We start from the raw sequence: 19,331 nt of genomic DNA, 5'->3' as shown, positions 1-19,331 counted from the left end.
AGAATGGTTAGCCTCACAGGTTAAGGATAATGTTGAGTGTCAACCTGTTGCCAGTGTCCTTTCAGCAGATTTGCCCCCTAATTCAAAACTGAAGCGCTAGTTAAACGTCAGACTTGAAACACAAGAGCCAACATCTGAACTGAATCCTATTTTGAGCGAAATGTGCCAGTATAAATATCTCCCTGATGCCAAAAATGACTTTCCGATTCTTGATTGGTGGAAATTGCATTCAAATACATTGCCAAAACTCTCTTCATTAGCTAGACAAATTTTAGCTATTCCATCAAGTTCAACTAAATCAGAGAGAGTTTTTAGCTCAGGTGGAAATGTCGTCCGATCATCCAGACACAACTTACATCCAGAAAAAGTAGAACAAATTATCTTAATCAGAGAAAACATTGTCTTGTTAGAAAAGTTTGGCAAAAAAATTCTGAATTAATATTTGAAAAAGTTGTTTACATTTGACAAATGTCATTTGTGTCTATTTGTCAAAACCATGTTTACATTTTTTTTTTTACTTGGATTTTAATAAATTTGTTTTCAAAAATTGTTAAATTTCTCGTCTCGTCTCGTTCTCGGTCTCACGAGAAGTACTAACTTCTCGTCTTGGTCTCGTCTTGGTTTGAAAAAACCTAGTCTCGCTCATGGTTAGTTTTACGAGTCACTAATTCACGAACACAGTAATATATAAAATAATGCTCCCCTTTATTAATAAGCTTGCTTATTCTAAAATACAATAATAAATATGTAAAATAATGCTTTTGTTGTTTAAGATAATCTTTTTTTTTTTTTAGGTATTGGTAAGTTGTACTTGGCTTTCCTTCTCTGGTGCTTGCTGTTATTAAAAAGAACATAATATCTTAGGTTACGTGGTCTTTACTTAATGTCAAGACCAATAAAAGCGAGCAAAACCAAAAAGATTATATTATATAGATAAGGCTGCCGTTGTCCCAATTTTTGCGGATGAGAGCACAACGTTAAACTAATTAAAACTTTCATAGCATTCTTCAGCGGAAAAACCGGAACAATGGCAGCCCTATATATAGATAAATTTGTATTTTATATTTTTCAGATAATATATCAAGTTAAATTGTTATATAGCTAATACAAACCCATATTGCGGGTTGGTTACTGCTAGTTTTGTATAAACGACGAAAACTATCCTTTTTTTTTAATCATTTTGCATTTCTGGTTAAAAAAAAGTTGCTTTAACACACGAGCAGGAATTATTTATCAACTCTTATATTCATGTCTTATATTTATTAAAACATTTTTTACTTAAGTACAATCATATATACCCAGTTGGCATGTGTAGTGTATAGATAATAAAATAATTTTATAAAACCATTTTTCTGAAAAGCATAACAGATAACTTAAAAATTAAAATACAGGGGAAAATCTCTGCTTCATTTCAATACTAGGGTAGAGTGGGGCAAGATGACCTGTGGGGCAAGAAGTATTTTTGTTTTTGTGAGAGTATCATATAATAGTAATGTTTTAACGAATTGTAGCATGTTAACTAACCTCAATGAATGCATTGAACTTTTGTCTAAGTCATCCTTAGCAGTCATGTCTCGCCAGTTATCCCGCTATTTAACTGGTCCTTAGGCCAATCCATTAAATGAAATGAAGTTGCAAGCTACAAGCGTACCCCTTCATAATATATGGGAAGAGAGAACTCTTGGTAAAGTAGATTCTTTGGTAAAAAGAACACCAAATGCAGAGATTAGCCTTAACTTTTATTGACAGCATCTCTAAAGTTAAGGCTAATCACTCTTAGGATGGGCTTCTTGCTAAAACTTTTGAGGAGAGAGAAAAGCTAGTCTCCTTTCGCATTAAAGTGGTGTTCAGGCAAGACAAACTGGCAAAGAACGGCAACTGAGAAATGAAAATGTCTTGATTGAACGGTTAAAAGAAAAAGGGCAGAAAAGAGACAAGAAAGGCAGATATAAACTAGGCAAGGAATAATAAATAAAACAGGGTTTAATGGAAGGCTTGACGGCAGATGATAAACTTTTTGTTTCGGTTACTAGACATCAATAAGAGATGTTACACAAATTTTTTAAAGAAAATCTAAAGTCACTCAAAGGTGTGGAGATGTGTGAGCATGTCTGGAATGTGTCTAATACCGATGTTTTGTTTAGAGGTAAAATACTATAAGTGTCTTGTCCAAAGAATACTTCAGAAAAATTAAGTGTTTTTCTGGTAGCTTATTGGAAAACAAATGAACTAGAGGAAGATGCTGAGGATTTTTAATTAAATTTGAATATTATCTTGACAGACATTTTTTAGGAGATTTTTTGTTGACCTGTTATTTTGAATTTAACATAAAATATTTATTTTATACGAGCTACTATTTTATTAGGTATTTATTTATTTCAAAAAACACCTTTTTCCTGTAAATTTTTTTTCAATACTCCCTTTGCCTACCTTCCTCCCCTTTGCTAGGATAGAGGGGGGGGTGCATATCCACCCCCCTTGTTACTTATTTTACTCCCACATTGAGTTAACATAAAAATTATGAGTTTATTTAAAAAAAAAATTAAATTAAAATTTTTTTTATTACCCTCCCCCCCATCGATGATCCCTCCCCGCCCCCTTATTTCACCTCGCTAAGCGATATTTTATGGATGACTCCTTGAATACTTGCATTTTATGTTAAATATATTGTTATTGTTCCTAATTTTATAAAGTTATTAAATTTTTAAAAAATTTGATCACAGAAAATACCAGAATTTTCATATATATTTTTGTCATCATTTTCAATGGTTTTAAATTCCATAACTTTTTTTCTATTTATCATAAATTAACATGTTTGGTACCATTTTAAAGAGAATTTGAAACTCTATCTAATTATTGTAATTTTAAAGTTTTTCTATAAACTTGAAAAAAATGTTGAAGTGCCTACATATTTGTACAACTTTTACAAGTATGCATTGCATTCAGCTGAATAAAGTTGTATTAATACAACTTCATGTATTATTACATGCGTGTAATACAATTTTTACTAAAAGGAGCTGTGTTTAGTTTGCAACATCATATTAACAATTGTAACATCGTGTTATTACTAATAATCTTGAGTAATTTTGTATGTACATGCAACTTTAGTAAGTTCTCATTTAACTCGAAGAGAGTTAATTTATGGATGTTATGTGGTGTATAAAGTAATAATGTATTAAATAATTATATAATACTGTGTATGTGTTCTGTATGTTCATATAATTAAAATTTTAAGGTTTTAATATTTCTTTAAATGCATATTTAAATATTTCAATAATGGTGAGAAATTATGTGCGAAAAACATAGAGAGGTGTTACAAATGATAGAATAAAGTCAGCATTAGATGTAATGAAGATGGGCTGCAATCTAAAGAATGTTGCATCAGAGTTTAGTATTAACAAAAAACATTACAGCGTCATCAAAATGGAAAAGTAAAAGTAGCTGGTAGTTTGTCTCTGGGTGGAAAATTTTCTGTTTTTAGTAAAGAATTTGAATTAAAGATAGTTACACAAGTTCAGATTATGGAAAGAGCATTATTTGGCTTGACAACAATAGATCGCCTAGAATATGATTTTACTAAACAAATAGGAATTGATAATCCTTTTATTAAAGAGTCAAAAATGGCAGGAGTGAATTGGCTGTGAGGATTCATGTGTCGCAATCCACAAATTTCTATTCGAACTTCACAAGCCACCAGTATAAGCAGAGCCATCGGCTTCAATAAACCAAAAGTAAATCAGTTTTTTTCAGTATACAAGTCATTATTTGAGGAACATAAGTTTTCAGTTAAACAGCTCTGGAATATGGATGAAACTGGAATCACAAATGTCCATAAGCCAGGAAAAATATTTGCAACGAAAGACAAACAACAAGTTTCAAAAATTACTAGTGAAGAAAGAGGTGCTTCTGTGACAGTTGTGTGTGCAATGAGTGCAAGTGGCGCTTATGTCCCACCATTATTTATATTTCCCCGTAAGCGAATGACTAATAAGCTGACTGTTGGTGCACCTTCAGGCTCAATTATTAGAGTTAGCTCCAGTGGATGGACTGATTCATCTTTATTCATTGAATGGTTAGCACATTTTGTTGCTGTGACTCATGCATCTAAAACTAATGAGCAATTAATTGTACTTGATGGTCATTACAGTCACAAAACACTTGAGGCCATTAACTTTTGTCGTGACAATGGGATCCATTTCAAAACTCTTCCACCTCATTGTACACACAATATGCAACCTTTAGATCGTACATTTTTTAAACCATTGAAAGTTGGCTACAATACAGCAGCAAGCAACTGGATGTTATCACATCAGGGGCGTAAAATTTCATTTTTTTTATGCAAACATTGACAAAGCAATCTAGTGAATTGCCTATTTTGCCTCTTGTTGCACCTATACTGTTGCCAAATGTCATGAGCACAACAACTACTGCTGCAAAATTGAAGGCTGTTGATGATGCAGTTTTGCCAATTGTTGATGAGTATCTTGGCCTTAAGTCTCCTCTAAAAATTTTGGAAAAGATTTCTTCGCGTCCAAAAATTCTATATCAAGACAACGAAAGAGAAAGACAGAGTCAGCTGAAAATCCTTACTTCTTCACCTTTCAAGAAGCAACTAGAAGAGCATGAAAACAATGTATAAGAAAAGCAACAAGCAGTCATATTGCGTAAAGAAAAAGAATAAGGTGAACAAGCAAAAATGAAATCAATAAATTTGAAGACAAAAAGCTGAAGAAACCTGAAAAGCAGAAGGTAGAAAGACCTAATGGAATAAAGAAACAAATGAAAAGGAAGAAAGATATGGTGTCTGCCTCTGAAAGTTTTATCACTGATACAACTCTATGCACCATATGCTCTTGTCCATACAATGTGCCACCATTTGTTGATTGGACACGATGTACTAAATATACATCTTGGTACCACTTTTCATGTGGTTCAGATGACTCAGAATTATGCTACTACTGTGAATTATAATCATGTATATGTTATTTGAACATTTAATATAAAAAAAGACATACAAATTAAACATATAAATTAAAAAAGTTATTTATCTTCTAGACAATTGCATAGAATAATTGCAGTGTTTATATTTCAGTTATTTTAATAAAATGTAAAGAGTTTTTATAAAGAACTATTATTGGCTTTTTTTTTAACTGATAGTTATTTTTAACAACTGTTTTAAAGGTTTGGGACGTGAGACAAGATGATCCAAGAAGTGCATCTTGCCCCACGGCTGGGGCAAGATGTCTCCTTGCACAATTATTAGTTTTTTTAACTTTAAAGTTTATCACCAGTAATAAAGAAGTTATTTTATCTTACCAATGTCTTCTCTTATAAGTAAACTTTGATATTAAAAGGAAAAACTACGAGATGTAAAAGTATTTGTTATATACGCTAATGTTTGTTAAGGGGGGCATCTTTCCCCACCCTACCCTAGTACGTGGATAAAATTAAAATATTTTGATAACAATAAATCGCGAGTTTAGAAATATTTTGTTATATCTCCACTTTTTAAAAAATTTAGTTATTGATAGTGTCATGTACCACAAAAAATAATAAAATATTTTAAAAAGTTTTTATTTTTTAAACCGTTTTATCTCAAAAATTTGGAGATAGAACAAAACAATTCTAACAACGCGAAATAGCATCAGCTGTGAGCTTGAATACAGGGGAGGGGGGTATAGAAAGAGTAAGGGCGCAAACAACATGTCTCTTAACAATGAAACTCTTTGGATTTCTGTAGTAATGCCTATATTGTATGTAATATATTAACTTTTGTAAATACGATACCTTGTAGGTTTTTGAGGTAATTTATTACTTGAAAATATTTTAATAATATGAAGTAAAATTCGGTCTTAAAATATTTACAAATGCGTCCGTGATTCGGAAATTAATATATAGATTAGAAACGGAAAACAAATTTTTGCTATTTTTACAAACTTCAAGTTTTATATAGTATAAGAATTTTATAAAACATTACAGCAGTTTCAAGATTTTTTTCAAAATTATCCTAATACAGTTTTTCTACCTTCACTTCGGCTACAAAAATCATTAGCTATATCTATGATGTTATGTTCATCAGTTTTTTTTTTGTGTATATTTAATAGCATACACCCGCGCATAGTTATTTATAATTTACAAGGGTTCTTTGATCGCCTTTTAAATGATACTTTCTTCTGCCAACCATACACATTTATAAATTTTATTAAGATGAATTTCCGATGGTAATATTCTCGTTTAAAAAAAAAATGCGCACGTATAGTTGTAGGCAGAAAAGCAAGAAGTTGGAAATTTTGCGTCAAAAAACTTGTACATATAGTAGGTTATTAGCCGATCTATGATTTGGACATGAAAATAATATAAAATTACTATTTAACGACTTTCTAAAATTCTACCATTTTGACGGCTGTCACCCAATCAAAACTTGGCGCCTGGGGCCAAACCCCCTCTGGCCCCCCGTAAATATGTCTCTAGGTGTTAATTTAATTTAAAAAATTAATGGTATCATGGACCGACATATATATGTTGACATCCTCAATATAGTCACACTGCCCTATGCTGTTAAAGATATGCTGATAAAATGGGTCTTCTAACATGACAACGGCCCGAAACACACTAGTCGCAAGCCAAAGGAGTGGTTTTAAGTCAATGGGGTTGAGATTATGGTGTGGTCTGCTTAGTCAACCAACATAAGCCTCATTAAAAACTTTTTGAGAGACATTAAAAAAGCTAATCGAACTAATGCTCAGCAGTTCTGGATAGCAATTTAACAAGCATGGTGCGCAATACTCGCAGAAAAATGCCAACGCCTTGTTGACTTAATGCATCGGCTTTGCCAAGCCGTTATCCAAAAAAAGGTTTTGCAACAAAATACAAAGGGTAAATATTATTATATTATACTAATTTTTAACTTATTTATGTAAAACAGTTACCTTTTTTAATGTTTAACTTTAGAAAAGATATTATTTCTATCCATTTTCAGATACCACTGCTATTTCAACGCGTGCAACCTTTTTTTAATATTAATATTTTGTTTCTGAAATAAAATGTAAAACTACAATTGATGTGATTTTTATTAATCTATTAGATTTAAGTGCCAAAATAAATATAATAAAATACTTTTAGTAATTAGGGAAAAGTAATTGCTCAACAGTATTCAAAAAATTCCAGGTACTGCTATTTTTATGCTTGCAGCTGAGATCGGCGCTGAGATCGCACTATACATGATAGTTACAAATGCCATCATAGGGCGATACTGTAATGGCAGTTTGTTAGTAATACAAAATTCTAATGGCCAAGTAACAGACCAAACTAAAAAAACCATGACCAAAAAGGTATGAAGGATTTTTAATAGGTATTAAAAAAATATATAAACTATTTATTCATTGACCTTTTAAATAAACTTTGAGTTTAACTGAAATCACTCATTTACCTTTTAAAGATCACGAGGACTATCTTGAAAACATCCAAACATCTTTTAATCCACCACAAATTATTAAACGCTTAACTAATTCAAAATGCAATTAAAAAAACAAGTTCTTCAAAGTTTTTAATCAATTAAAAACAAATACTAGCTAGCACTAAAAAACAGTGGAAACAAAAACAGCTTAAATATGTTTTAGGCAAATTTGAAAAACAAAATAAACAAAACCCCTACTTTTACATGGTCTGTTCTGAACTCGTTGCGTTGGTTTTAACTGATTTTTTTTATATTAGGCGAATAGCAAATAAGTATTTTTTTTTTTTTTTAATGTTTAGATAAAAATGATTATATTATTATTTTTTATTTATTTTATTTTTATACATCAACCAAAATAAGAATACATTAACAAATAAAAAAACAATGGGTCATTCCATAAAAGATTGCCATAATTCAAAAATATTTAAACTGAATATTAAAAATAGATTTTTTTAAAATTAAATTAACAGACGCATTAGTGCATCTAAAAAAAAATATCTTCACCTCGTCATTTATTTTTATTCATGTGTAGGAGATGTTTAAATTTGGTAGCCATTTTTAATATTTTATGATTTAAAAAACATAGATTTCTTAACATGGAGACATATTCTACATAAAATCGCACAAACAAGTTTGTAAAGATTACAGAGAAAGAAGGAAAACTGAATTAAAAGAAATAGAAAAAGAACGAAATAATATTCGTTGCCAACAACCAACGCCAGAGCAAGAATTGAAAAATAAGGAGCTTGTTAAATTATGACAGCGTAAACGCAGAGATCTTCAAAAATCTCAAGGTATCATTGACATTCCTTGTTCTTCTTCTAGTCAAATGGAAGAACCCATCTATTATTCAAGTTCGTCAAAAGCGCGTTCTGTAAACCGCGTTAAATTGGCGTTTACCAAAGTCGCTACGAAAAGCAGATTATGTCATTAAACAGTGAGCAATAGAAATGAACATCTCTTTTCCAGATATATCAAAGATGAAAAAGCGCATCGGTTTATCTTCTAATGTATTTAATCATGTACTAGAGTTTTACAACCGCGAAGAAATATCTCGATAGACTCCAGGAATGAAAGACTTCATAAAAATTAATGATGAAAAATTTCAAAAACGAAAGGTAAAATTTTCCAAATTTTGTGCACTTCGTCCAGCTCAAATACTCACATATTCAGAGACATCTCTTGAAACCTGCTGTTGCCCAATTCATGAAAATTTTATTAATAAATGCAACGCTTTATCCTCAAACCTTAATTTTGAACCTTCCCAGTAGGCACAGCGACGTGACAAAAACGTGAATTTCACGTTATTTTGGCACGTGACAATTAGGTGACTTTTTGGTCCCCATGAAATGACCAATTCACGTGATTTATGGACGTGTTTTTCACGTTACTTTTGGCACGTGATATTTAGGTGACTTTTTGGTCCTCATGAAATGACCAATTCACGTGATTTATGGACGTGTTTTTCACGTTACTTTTGGCACGTGATATTTAGGTGACTTTTTGGTCCCCTTAAACTGTCTAAAAGACGTGCTTTTTATGTTAATTTTGGCACGTAATATTTAAGCAATAACTATGCTTTATAATTACAATTATAAGTGTTTGGATTCGTGTAAAGAAAAAAAACTCATCGTCGAGGAAATACTTTAATACGTATTAAAATACATGGTTTTATTAGTCAGTATATTAGTTCTTGACATAAAAATTTTTAATTTGTAATAAAAGCTGCACTTTTGTTAAAACATCCTCCTTATATCCAATAAGTAATAAGTACGAAGTCGTAGATCTGCAACTTACGAAGAGCACGCTTCAAACTTATATATCTATTCTCCCATAAAAGCACGCTTCAAACATAATCTAACGAATCAGTCGATATTTTCTTCTATAAGAGCACGCATCAAACTTCATCTAATGAATCAGATTTAGCTGAAAAGAAACGAATAAAATCTTAAATAATAATATGATTATTTAATAATTATCTTAAATCACAAACTTTTAAAACAAATCTTACTTTGAGAGTTGCTAACTACTTTTGGCAACAAGATTTTCTAGTGTGTTATTTGTTTTCTTTTATCTAAATCATTAAATAATTTTAAGAAAACATTACTACATACAGTGTAAAAAAATAAAAGTCATTTGCCTTCTAATTTTATACTCTGATTGCTAAAAAAGTAAATAAGTATTTAATAAAAAAAGATGTAACAAAAAAGTCGACAGATGATTAAAAAAAAAGAAGTACATAATAAAAAATACAAGTTTAAAAAATTTTTTTTTATCTATATATATCTATATCTAATATCTATCTATAGATTTATCTATATCTATATCTATATAAAGTTAATAACTGATAGGCGTGATTAGAAAAAGACCTGTACTCACCTTATGTGATAACATCTGTGTACTGTGATAACATGATAATTTGTTTTCTTTGTTTTCCATCTTCTTATATTTGCATCTGTTTCTGCATTAACTTGTTCATACATTAACTCACTAGATGCAAAGGTGACAGCCCACAAAGTTGCTTTAAATGAGTAATCTACAAAGTTTTGAACAGCATTAAATGTCATTTTAGAATGCACACAAAAGTTAAAACAATTTATATAAATGTAATAGTTATCACATAACCACAAAGCATTATAGTGGGGATTTTATATCATGATTTTCCTTATCCATGGTCAGATTTTCACCTTGAGGCGCCTTTTGCTGTGGAAACATTCACCACGGCTAAGGAGCCTCATCTACCCCTAATTATATATAATATATTAAGTATAATACTAAAAATATGTATAATAAAGTATTGTCAAATTAGGTCACCAATAAATACAGAGTGCTGAAAATTCAACTCAGAATCAAGTTGCATTCTCCAACAAGATATGAATTAAATCAAATTCTAACTACAGAGTGCGATCACAATAGTAGACAAAGAGAGGGTAAAGTGAAATTTAAAGTCAAACTTTAAAAGTTAAAAGGTTATTGGGTCTTACTACAGAATGATATTCCTAGGCAATAACATAACAATACCATTGGGTCTTCCTAGTCAATAATATTTTATGCAGAACTTATCATTTGTCATGTAGCCTAATAAATTTAATATTAAATAAGTTATAATAACTTATTTATTATCAAATTAATTACATTGACAAATTTGACAGTCTAAAATAATATACAATATGGTAGAAAAAAAAGTATACCTCGTAGTAGGGTTTGATCTTTTGCGTATTGCAATATGATAATTATCTGCCATAACGTTACACAATTTTGAACTAAGCTTTATAATATATTTATTAAACCTAAATTGATAAAACTTAGTTATAAGATAATATGTTTGGATAAAATATTATATATGTGACATTTTATTTTTGTCAAAAATGCATTGCGAAGTTATAAGATATCTTACGCCCTACTTTTTAAACTAATTATTATAAAATTACAATGCAAAATAATTACATTATTGTAAAAGTAAAATAAAAAGTAATTACAATAATGAATATATAAACTACATATTTCATGTAATCATTATATTTAAAATATCCGGAAAAAATTTACGGAAAATATCCTGAAAAAATTCAGAATATTTCCCCCCTCATTTTCCCCTTAATTTTGCATTCAGCCAAGTTGTTTCTCAATTTTTTAAAAAATTTTCTTAATTTTTGTATGAATGATGACTAAAACAACATAAAAACAAATAGATGAATAATATATACTTGTTATATGTTGTAATATAAGTTGTATGTATGGAACTTGTAATATAAGTTGTATGTATAGAAAACTTTTCGGATATTTGGAAAAAGATAAATTTCAGAAAAATATCTGGTATTCCGGGAATATCCCGAATAAGATAATCCCTGAAACTAAATTATAAAAAAATAGTAAATAAAGAATATCTTTCCAAGTTTCTAATCACAGGTTTTTATTATGAATAAAAAAAGTTCCAAAATACACAATATTTTGGCAACGTAACATTCACGTTTTAATCAAGTAAAATTGTCACCTGGACAAGGTCACCTAAAATATACATGATTGAAACATGAAGAAGGAAATGGGGTACGAGCAGGCATCAAACTTTATCTAATGAATAAGTCAATATTTTCTTTAATAATAGCTCACAACACCAAATTTAGCTCAAAAGAAACAAATAAAAACTTAAATAATAATATTAATATTAAATAATCATCTTAAATCACAAATTTTTAAGACAAATCTTACATGGTGAGTCACCAACTGTTTTGGCAACAAGATTTTCTGGTGTTGCTATTTCTTTGATCTAAATCATTAAACAATTTTTAAAAAAGCAATGCTATACTTGAGAGAAACTTGCTTTACATATTGGAAGGTCGTCAACATTGAAAGATAAGTAAAATGCAGTTTCAAATACAATAGCATCATAATTATCTTTTTGTGGGGAAAACATCGAACAAATCCGCGTTAATAACCTGTTTTATATTGTACATAATAACAATAAAAGTCATATAATATATATAATAATAATTTCATATAACTCGAATATATATAATCATATAATATTCAAATAATATAAAAAAAAGAAATAAATATTAACCCTTTTTAACAAGTAAAGCACGAGATCAAGATGTCATATATTATAAAAGGATAAAGTATTTAATAATAATATACATATATCAATAATAAATAACATAACACATTTATTTATTGATATTATCTTGGATAAATTCTTTAACCTTGTTGATAAAAACCAAATAAAGAAAATCTATTTTGGGTTTTTATCTAAAAGACTCTTGAGTAATAATGCAGAAGTTCTAGAGACATTATTATTGCTCAAGAATCAAGAATAAGTTCTGCTAGAACTTATAATTTCTCTATGTAGCTTACTTAATATCAAATTAAATTTGATATTAAATTCGTTATAACATAACTTATTTCGTACTAAATTAAGTAAGGAAAATGGACAAATTCGCCAGTCTAAAATATTATATCATAAAGTAGAAAAAAAGCATACCTTGTATTTGAGTTTAATCTTATTTGTGTGGCAAATAGGGACGGCAAATAGGGTACTAATTTATTTAACTTAATTTGATATAATTTAGATATTAGATATTACAACTTAAATGCATCGCGTTAAAAGATATTATATAGACCAATTTTTTTTTTTTAATTATGATAATACTACAATAAAAATTAATTATATTATCATAGAAGTAAATAATTATAACTAATATAATGAATACAAAAACTATACTATAAAAAAATAATTAATATAATAAAAAATATTATTTCACATTTCTTATGCCAGTTTTTTTTTAAAATAAAAAAAGTTCCGAAAGACGAGATATTTTGGCACGTAACTTTCACGTGACTTTCACGTAAAATAGTAACCTGGACGAAGTCACCTAAAATACACGTGATTGAAACGTGAATAAAACGTTGCGTGCCTACTGGGTTATAACACAAATTGGGTAATAAATAAATGGATTCTTTGCAGCCCTCTCACTTCAGATTACCTCTTACTGTTATGTAGTTTTTGTGCCAACTGTCCTAACAACCGAATGCTACCAACATCCAAAGAGCAAAATAAAGAATGTATTGAAGTCAGTTACAGCAGGAATTGATCAAACAGTCTTTGTATGCAACATATACAGAGTTTTTGAAAATGCTTCCTCAATTTTGGAATCATCTTTTAGTTAAATGTCACTAAGCGTCTGTTTATCGCGATCAAATAGAAAATATTATGGATGGTGAACTATCAATACACTTTGATTTTAGCTAAAAATATTGCTGCACTCATCAAGAACAAGTTCAAAGTGCTTATTGGAGTCAATCTCAAATAACAATCTTCACTGTTGCTGTTTATGGTAAAGATTTGAAAAATATAGTTGCTTATTTAACAGATAAAAATAATCACAGCAAAACATGCGTCAATGTTTTCCTTGAATTAACATAATAGGTATTTTTCTTAAACAGTTCAATTTCTATATCTTTTATTTTTATCTTTGAGGGATGCATAACATTTGTAATATATTTTTTAAAGGCTTCCGCAACCAATTCAATTATACACAAAGTAACGTTGTGGAGTGATGGTCCATCTTCTCAATTTAAAAACTCATAGTAAAGTTCCTGAAATATTGTCAAGCTATATGCAAAGATTCGACGGTAAATTTAATATATTTGACAGAAGATGAAATCGATCAACATTATAGTCAGCTAACCGATGCTTTACTGCTAGCAGAAAAGGTCAAGGATATACGACCATTACTGGAAAGTTTAGAATGAAATTTTTTGCATGAAAAAAATATCCCCACTATCAGGCGAATATTACAGAAAAGAAAAAATCATTGTTTAGTATAGATTTAGTATAGATCTATTGATTTGTTTAGTTCATTTAAATATGTCTTTAATATTGCAATTTAATAAAGTAGTTTGTTACATTTAACCTATAAATAAACTAGTTGATGTTTCTATTATTTTTCTAAGGATAGCTATAAATGTTGTTTAAATTGTTCAAATATCTTTAATAACTTTGGCAATGCTAAAATATACCTTAAAAATACCTAAAATGTTATCTGATGGTACAATATTTTGTCACGTCCGCGACTTTTTCCTAGCTACTATTTTATGTAAAGCATGAAGAAAAAAAAAATAAAAAAAAATTGTGCTACAGTTAATATAACATCCTATAAAAAATAATTAAAAAAATTAAGTTTATAATTTGTTGAAAGTTTTCTGTCTCTGTTTTTGTAGCTGTCACGACCGCGGCTGACCTTATTTTGACATAGCGATGCAACTATAGCGAAAAGTTTACTGTAAATTTTTCAGATAGTAGACGTGACCAAATGTACACATTATCAAAAAAAAAAAAGGTTTATTAAGTTCCTTGCTTATATTTTCACCTTTTGAGGTAGAAATGTCACGACCGCGACTATATGGAACGACCCCTAAATTAGACTTTTTCAAGTTCTCCGAATATAAAAAATTTTAGTTAGAACTTTGTCAAACCAACTCTGTACCCCCTACTCAAATATTTCCAAATGGTATCCAATTTTCTTTTATGAGAAGTTTGCAATTATCCAAAACCGGATTAACTTCATAATTACAGTTAATTTTTGGATACGGTATAATTTGCTTTTGTGAAGTCACTTCGATTTAATCTTAACAAGTTTTATATAAAATTTTACTTAATTTATTATTTTATAAAAAATCCTTTAGTTAACTAAGAAATCATTCGCTCAGTCACATATACTGCCCTTCTAATCAAGAACACCCTAAGTGCAAAAGTTGAACTTTTTTAACTAGGTGCAGAATTATTTCATTACAAGATTTTGCACCTGCAAAATATTATAGGAAACTTTTTATAAACGACTAAAAATTTATAATTAATGACTTTATTAATGGCATTAGCATGAGCAACTAAATAACTCAGCCAACATTTTGAAAAAAAACGGCATTTGTTTAAAAAAAAAAATATTGAACATTCAAAAGACATTTAAAAGATGTCTTTTTCTAACCAAATGCCAGCTGGGATCCGTGTGAAAATCATCTAAAATACAAATTAAACCGTAACTTCTGCTAAAAAATTTATTGCAAAGTTGATTTTTTACTACTTGCCTTATTCTTTACCACATAAAACTCTGAGTAGCAATATTATATTTTAAATATTAATAACTTTACTCCTTGTACCGTGGGTTACAGTAACATTAACACTACTTATTAAATATGCAAGTTCTGCAAGTAAATTATATAAAAACAACGCATTCGCATGAAAAAACATGTAATGGATGAAAGAGAGGGAATTAGATGATTACGCAAAGCGCTATAAAAGGTTGTTGCACAAGTAAAAATCACGGGCATTTTTTTTTAAATTTCAGGTTTAAAAAACAAAAATAAAAATGTTTATATTATTCTTTGCCTAGACGGTTATAAATCAATCTGGGATCACTTGAGTGTTGATAATTTACTTATGTATATTCAATCATTTTTTGAGACAATTTAGTACTTTGTAAGTTTTTCGTCAATAAAATACGCAAACTAAATGGGGTATATATTAAAAACGTGACATACCCAAAAACCACCATTTCTGGGTACGTAAAGCGCTTGTATGCTTAACATATCCCCTACAGCAGGGTAAGTTAAGCATAAGTGTGAAACAAGTTAATGAAAAAAAAACCATTGCAAAATAATTTAGATTAAAAAAACGTTAACAGTCAGCGTTATTTTATTTATTATGTATTTAATATACCCTTAAATACAGGTTGTGCAGCTTGGCAGACAATATCAAACAAATCCAAAAAATAATTTTCTTGATCATTTTTTAGCAGGTTTCCAGCAAACGAAAAAATTACCTTTCTTATAAATTAATAATATAATAATAACATTTATTTTATAATTTTTTGGTGTGGTTTTAATATTCGTAAAATCAAAAATATGTTCAATACCTAATTTTTCCGTTGACCAATGAAAATTTTTTTTTTCTAATAGTTTTAAATCTAGATACAATTTAAAACGATCTGCTCATAGACAACTTTAACTTCTAACCGCCAAAAGTGGCTAAACAATGATTAGCCACTTTTAAAATGTGGTAAAGTTATCAGCTCGCCATTATTAGCGATTAAAATTAGAAATTAACTTTTCTTTAATATTGTTTGTTTCTGATTGTTTTTCTGAAAGTTTTGATTTTGTTTTCACTTTCAGTATTGTTTTTCAAAAAATACTTGGATTTCATATGAACTTTTTTAAGGTACAGTTCAAAGGCATTGAAGAAGTTTTAGATAAAGAGGTTAAAGAGGCCATCATCAATTTATTGCATAATTTATCAGATTCTGGTGGTGTACAGTACAAAAAAATCGACTTTGAGAAGGTTTTTTGTACGTATATATATATTTGTGAATAAAGTTTAAAAAAAATGCAAAAATTATAATATTTTGTTCTTTATATTCTTTAACTAAAAAGTGACTATGCGAATGCACTCGTATATAAATAAATATACATATAGAAATGAGTCATTAGACTTGTTTATATATGGAATTCACACACGCAGCCCACGTGAAACTTTCCTGTAAGAATAAAGCGTGGCAGTTCTTCTTTTCTAGTGTGATTTTGAGCGATATAAACATTATAATCACAATGAACCACACCAATAACATCCCTTAAAGAGGAGTTGTAAAAATATGCCTGCTATAATTAAATTATAAAAAAAACAATTTGTCATAATAAGTCACGTCACGTCTAGTCTACTTGTCACAACTGCATTAGAAGTCCTTGTCTAGAAACTCGCAATTTGAACACATTTCCAATTCGTTAGTCAAGTTTTCTTTTTTCTTATTTTGCTGAATCTTTGATAAAGTATGCAAACCAATCACATATTTGATCACTGATAGTAATATTAAAAAATGTTAAGAATTAGATTATTTAAATAATAAAAGCAAAATTTATTTGATGCGTCAAAATATTATAATAAATAATTTTAAATCATTTTAATTTCTATTATTTATTGTTTGCTTTTCTTTTAAATAAAACGTTTGGAGATAAAATTTTGTCTCTTATTGCCAACGTTTGAAAGTAAAAGCTTGTCTCATACGGTATAGTTCTTTAAGAAAAAGTAAAACTTACCAATTGTCTTCACAACTTCATTACCAAGAATCTTGATCAAGTTTTTGCAAATATTGACTGATGAATATTAAGTAATATCCTCTCTCTTGTTGCCACGGATCTTAAGGTGTTCTGCCAAGAATATATTTGTATAGGAGTTTAAGCTCAATCTGCTATTTTCCGCCACAGAACGACAGACCACTATTAGTTCAAAGGAATTTCTTTCAATGATATTTTTTCAACAACCTAGTAACATAACGTTATAAAGCACTTGCTAGCAAGAAAATTGATTGTAGTAACCACTCGGAGTAGCGCCTTCTTCCAGTAAGCCTTCAATTTCAAGCAGATTCGCAAACTCATAGTCAACTCAGCCTCTAGTGTCACTACGGCTGACAAATGTCAAAATATTTTTGTTATGATTCGGTAACTGTTCAAAGTGAGCTGATCCAGCGCGTTTTCAGTACTAAAAAATTTGTGAGTTAATGTGCTCTTAGTATTATAAAAGAAACATGAAAAGGTATACAGAGTACATTGATTTAACATAAGATGTGAAACCAAGTCATTATTAATGCGATTCCAGAGATCTTAATTAAAAGAAAAAATGGCAGGACTGGCAGAAGTACATTGTTTAATATCGGATCGCGGCAACTTTTTGAAATGGCCGCTATAATGACAATTTTTTCTTAGGTTCCTACATCTTGATCTAAATTAGACCTTGTGATGAGTCCTCTCTATGGTTTTCCGGGTCAAGGAATTCGAATTTTAATGGAAAATTGACGTATTAACAATGGTTTATTTTATATGCGGATAAAATGCAACAATTTACAATTCTAAGACATTCCAAAAGTTAAGAGATTGATCTGTATCTCAAGTCGCAGTTATTTAGAGGCGAAATGAATAAGCCACAATTTGTTCTTATATATTCATTACAAACGGAATATATTATTGAGTATTTAACAGTTAAAAATTTTTTTATTAATCAATCAATGTTATCGACAAAATCATTCACAAGCTTGATAACATTTTTTATAGAAGTTCTCAATTCGTCAAAAGTGAATTTCTGCATTTTGATTTGTCCGTGATCCAATTTCACACGTCTTCTCTGTCTGACATCAGGAGCTTCAGTGGGACACAAATAACATATTTCGCTGAGGAGCTAACTTTCAGATAATGAGTCTAGTATTTTAATATCAGACTGAGTCACAGTTCCTCAGTGCTTTTTATAATCTTCCAGTACTTTAAAAGTTTTTGAATTTTTCTGCTTTTTTAGTTCTTCTTTTTTCACAATAGATAGTCTTTGGCGACCTGAGAGGTGGCTATAAAGTCCTTTTCTAGTTTTCTGGCCTGCCTCACCTCATTAGACGTTTTCTCCCATTTCTATTTCTTTCTCTTGTCCCCGCATACGAGCTCGGTAATAGATGAATCTCTGAGTAGATCATTTGTCATTATCACATTTTTTCTGGATAACGTAGTGATGATTGTGGAGCCACCACATATTTTGACTCGGTTATCAAATTTTGCGAATTCTGATTCACACCCTAGGCTGGTGAGAGGTGTCAGTTTCATTTTTTCGCAAGCGATATTCGGATTTTTGAAGAAGCCCATTTTAGATAATGTCTACTGAGCGTTTCTAATACTTCTTTCAGAATAGCACCAATAAGAAGGTCTTTACCAGCGGTTGATTAACTTTCCTCGGCTTTCAGGTTTCTGAGTTCAGGAATTTTGGTTTCAAAAAATGTTTGCACACCATCCCAAGATTGTTCATCATCCGAGGAGATTTTATGGTCATCCACCCCCAGAAGATCCATTATCGGAAGCATCAAGATGTTGCCGAGGTCAGCATCGATTTCGGCACACAACTGAAACCAATCATTTTAAATGTACGTAGATAATGTCAGCACTAACTTATTAGAATTTATTTAAACCACATTGCTGAAAAACTGCATTATTAACTCTCTCAGTTTTATAAACTGTTTGGTAATATTTGCGGTTCAAAATAAATCCACAGAATCCACCGAGCTCATTCTTAGCTTTCAGCCATTGTTTGTGCTCGTTGTAGAAAAAGACAGAATTAGCCGCATGACTTGTCGACAAAAGCTTAAAAAAAGCAATTTACCCAAGAGTGTGAATGCTGATGCTGGGAGAACTGAACGCTTTTTCGCCTGCCGAAAGATGCAGCAACTTATGAACACCAATTTTTTGTTCCGCATTTCTGAATACTTTGTCTACAGCATACTGCACACCCAAAACTACATGTGCTTTTGTTGGTTTTCCACATCTAAGCTTTTTAGTAACATTGCGTTGTTTCCAGGTCGAT

General features: G+C 29.9%; 1 protein-coding gene and 2 long non-coding RNA genes across 7 annotated transcripts; 2 read left to right on the top strand and 1 right to left on the bottom strand.

The window, feature by feature from the left end:
* Window positions 1–3,650: 3,650 nt before the first annotated feature.
* LOC136088105 (uncharacterized) lies at window positions 3,651–4,349 on the top strand. The gene has a single exon (XM_065811767.1). The coding sequence runs from the start codon at window positions 3,651–3,653 to the stop codon at window positions 4,347–4,349; it is 699 nt and encodes a 232-aa protein (XP_065667839.1).
* Window positions 4,350–9,089: 4,740 nt separating this feature from the next.
* LOC136088718 (uncharacterized) lies at window positions 9,090–12,653 on the bottom strand. 5 transcript variants are annotated; one of them, XR_010642431.1, is made up of 6 exons: window positions 12,432–12,646; window positions 11,448–11,720; window positions 10,648–11,307; window positions 9,836–9,992; window positions 9,468–9,530; window positions 9,090–9,382 (listed from the first exon to the last, which is right to left on the bottom strand). It is a non-coding gene; the product is annotated as an uncharacterized LOC136088718 (long non-coding RNA). The 5 variants fall into 5 exon arrangements; XR_010642432.1 differs by having other exon boundaries at window positions 10,648–10,746; window positions 12,432–12,594; XR_010642433.1 differs by having other exon boundaries at window positions 10,648–10,746; window positions 11,663–11,720; window positions 12,432–12,588.
* Window positions 12,654–12,849: 196 nt separating this feature from the next.
* On the top strand, window positions 12,850–13,810 carry LOC136088719 (uncharacterized). Its single transcript, XR_010642435.1, has 2 exons — window positions 12,850–13,376; window positions 13,461–13,810. It is a non-coding gene; the product is annotated as an uncharacterized LOC136088719 (long non-coding RNA).
* The last annotated feature ends 5,521 nt before the right edge of the window (window positions 13,811–19,331 follow it).

The sequence above is a fragment of the Hydra vulgaris genome, chromosome 12 (genome assembly GCF_038396675.1).
Source record: "Hydra vulgaris chromosome 12, alternate assembly HydraT2T_AEP".
Lineage (NCBI taxonomy): Eukaryota > Metazoa > Cnidaria > Hydrozoa > Anthoathecata > Hydridae > Hydra > Hydra vulgaris.
The sequence above is the reverse complement of the archived record's forward strand: the minus strand, read 5'-3'. Positions and strand labels throughout refer to the sequence as shown.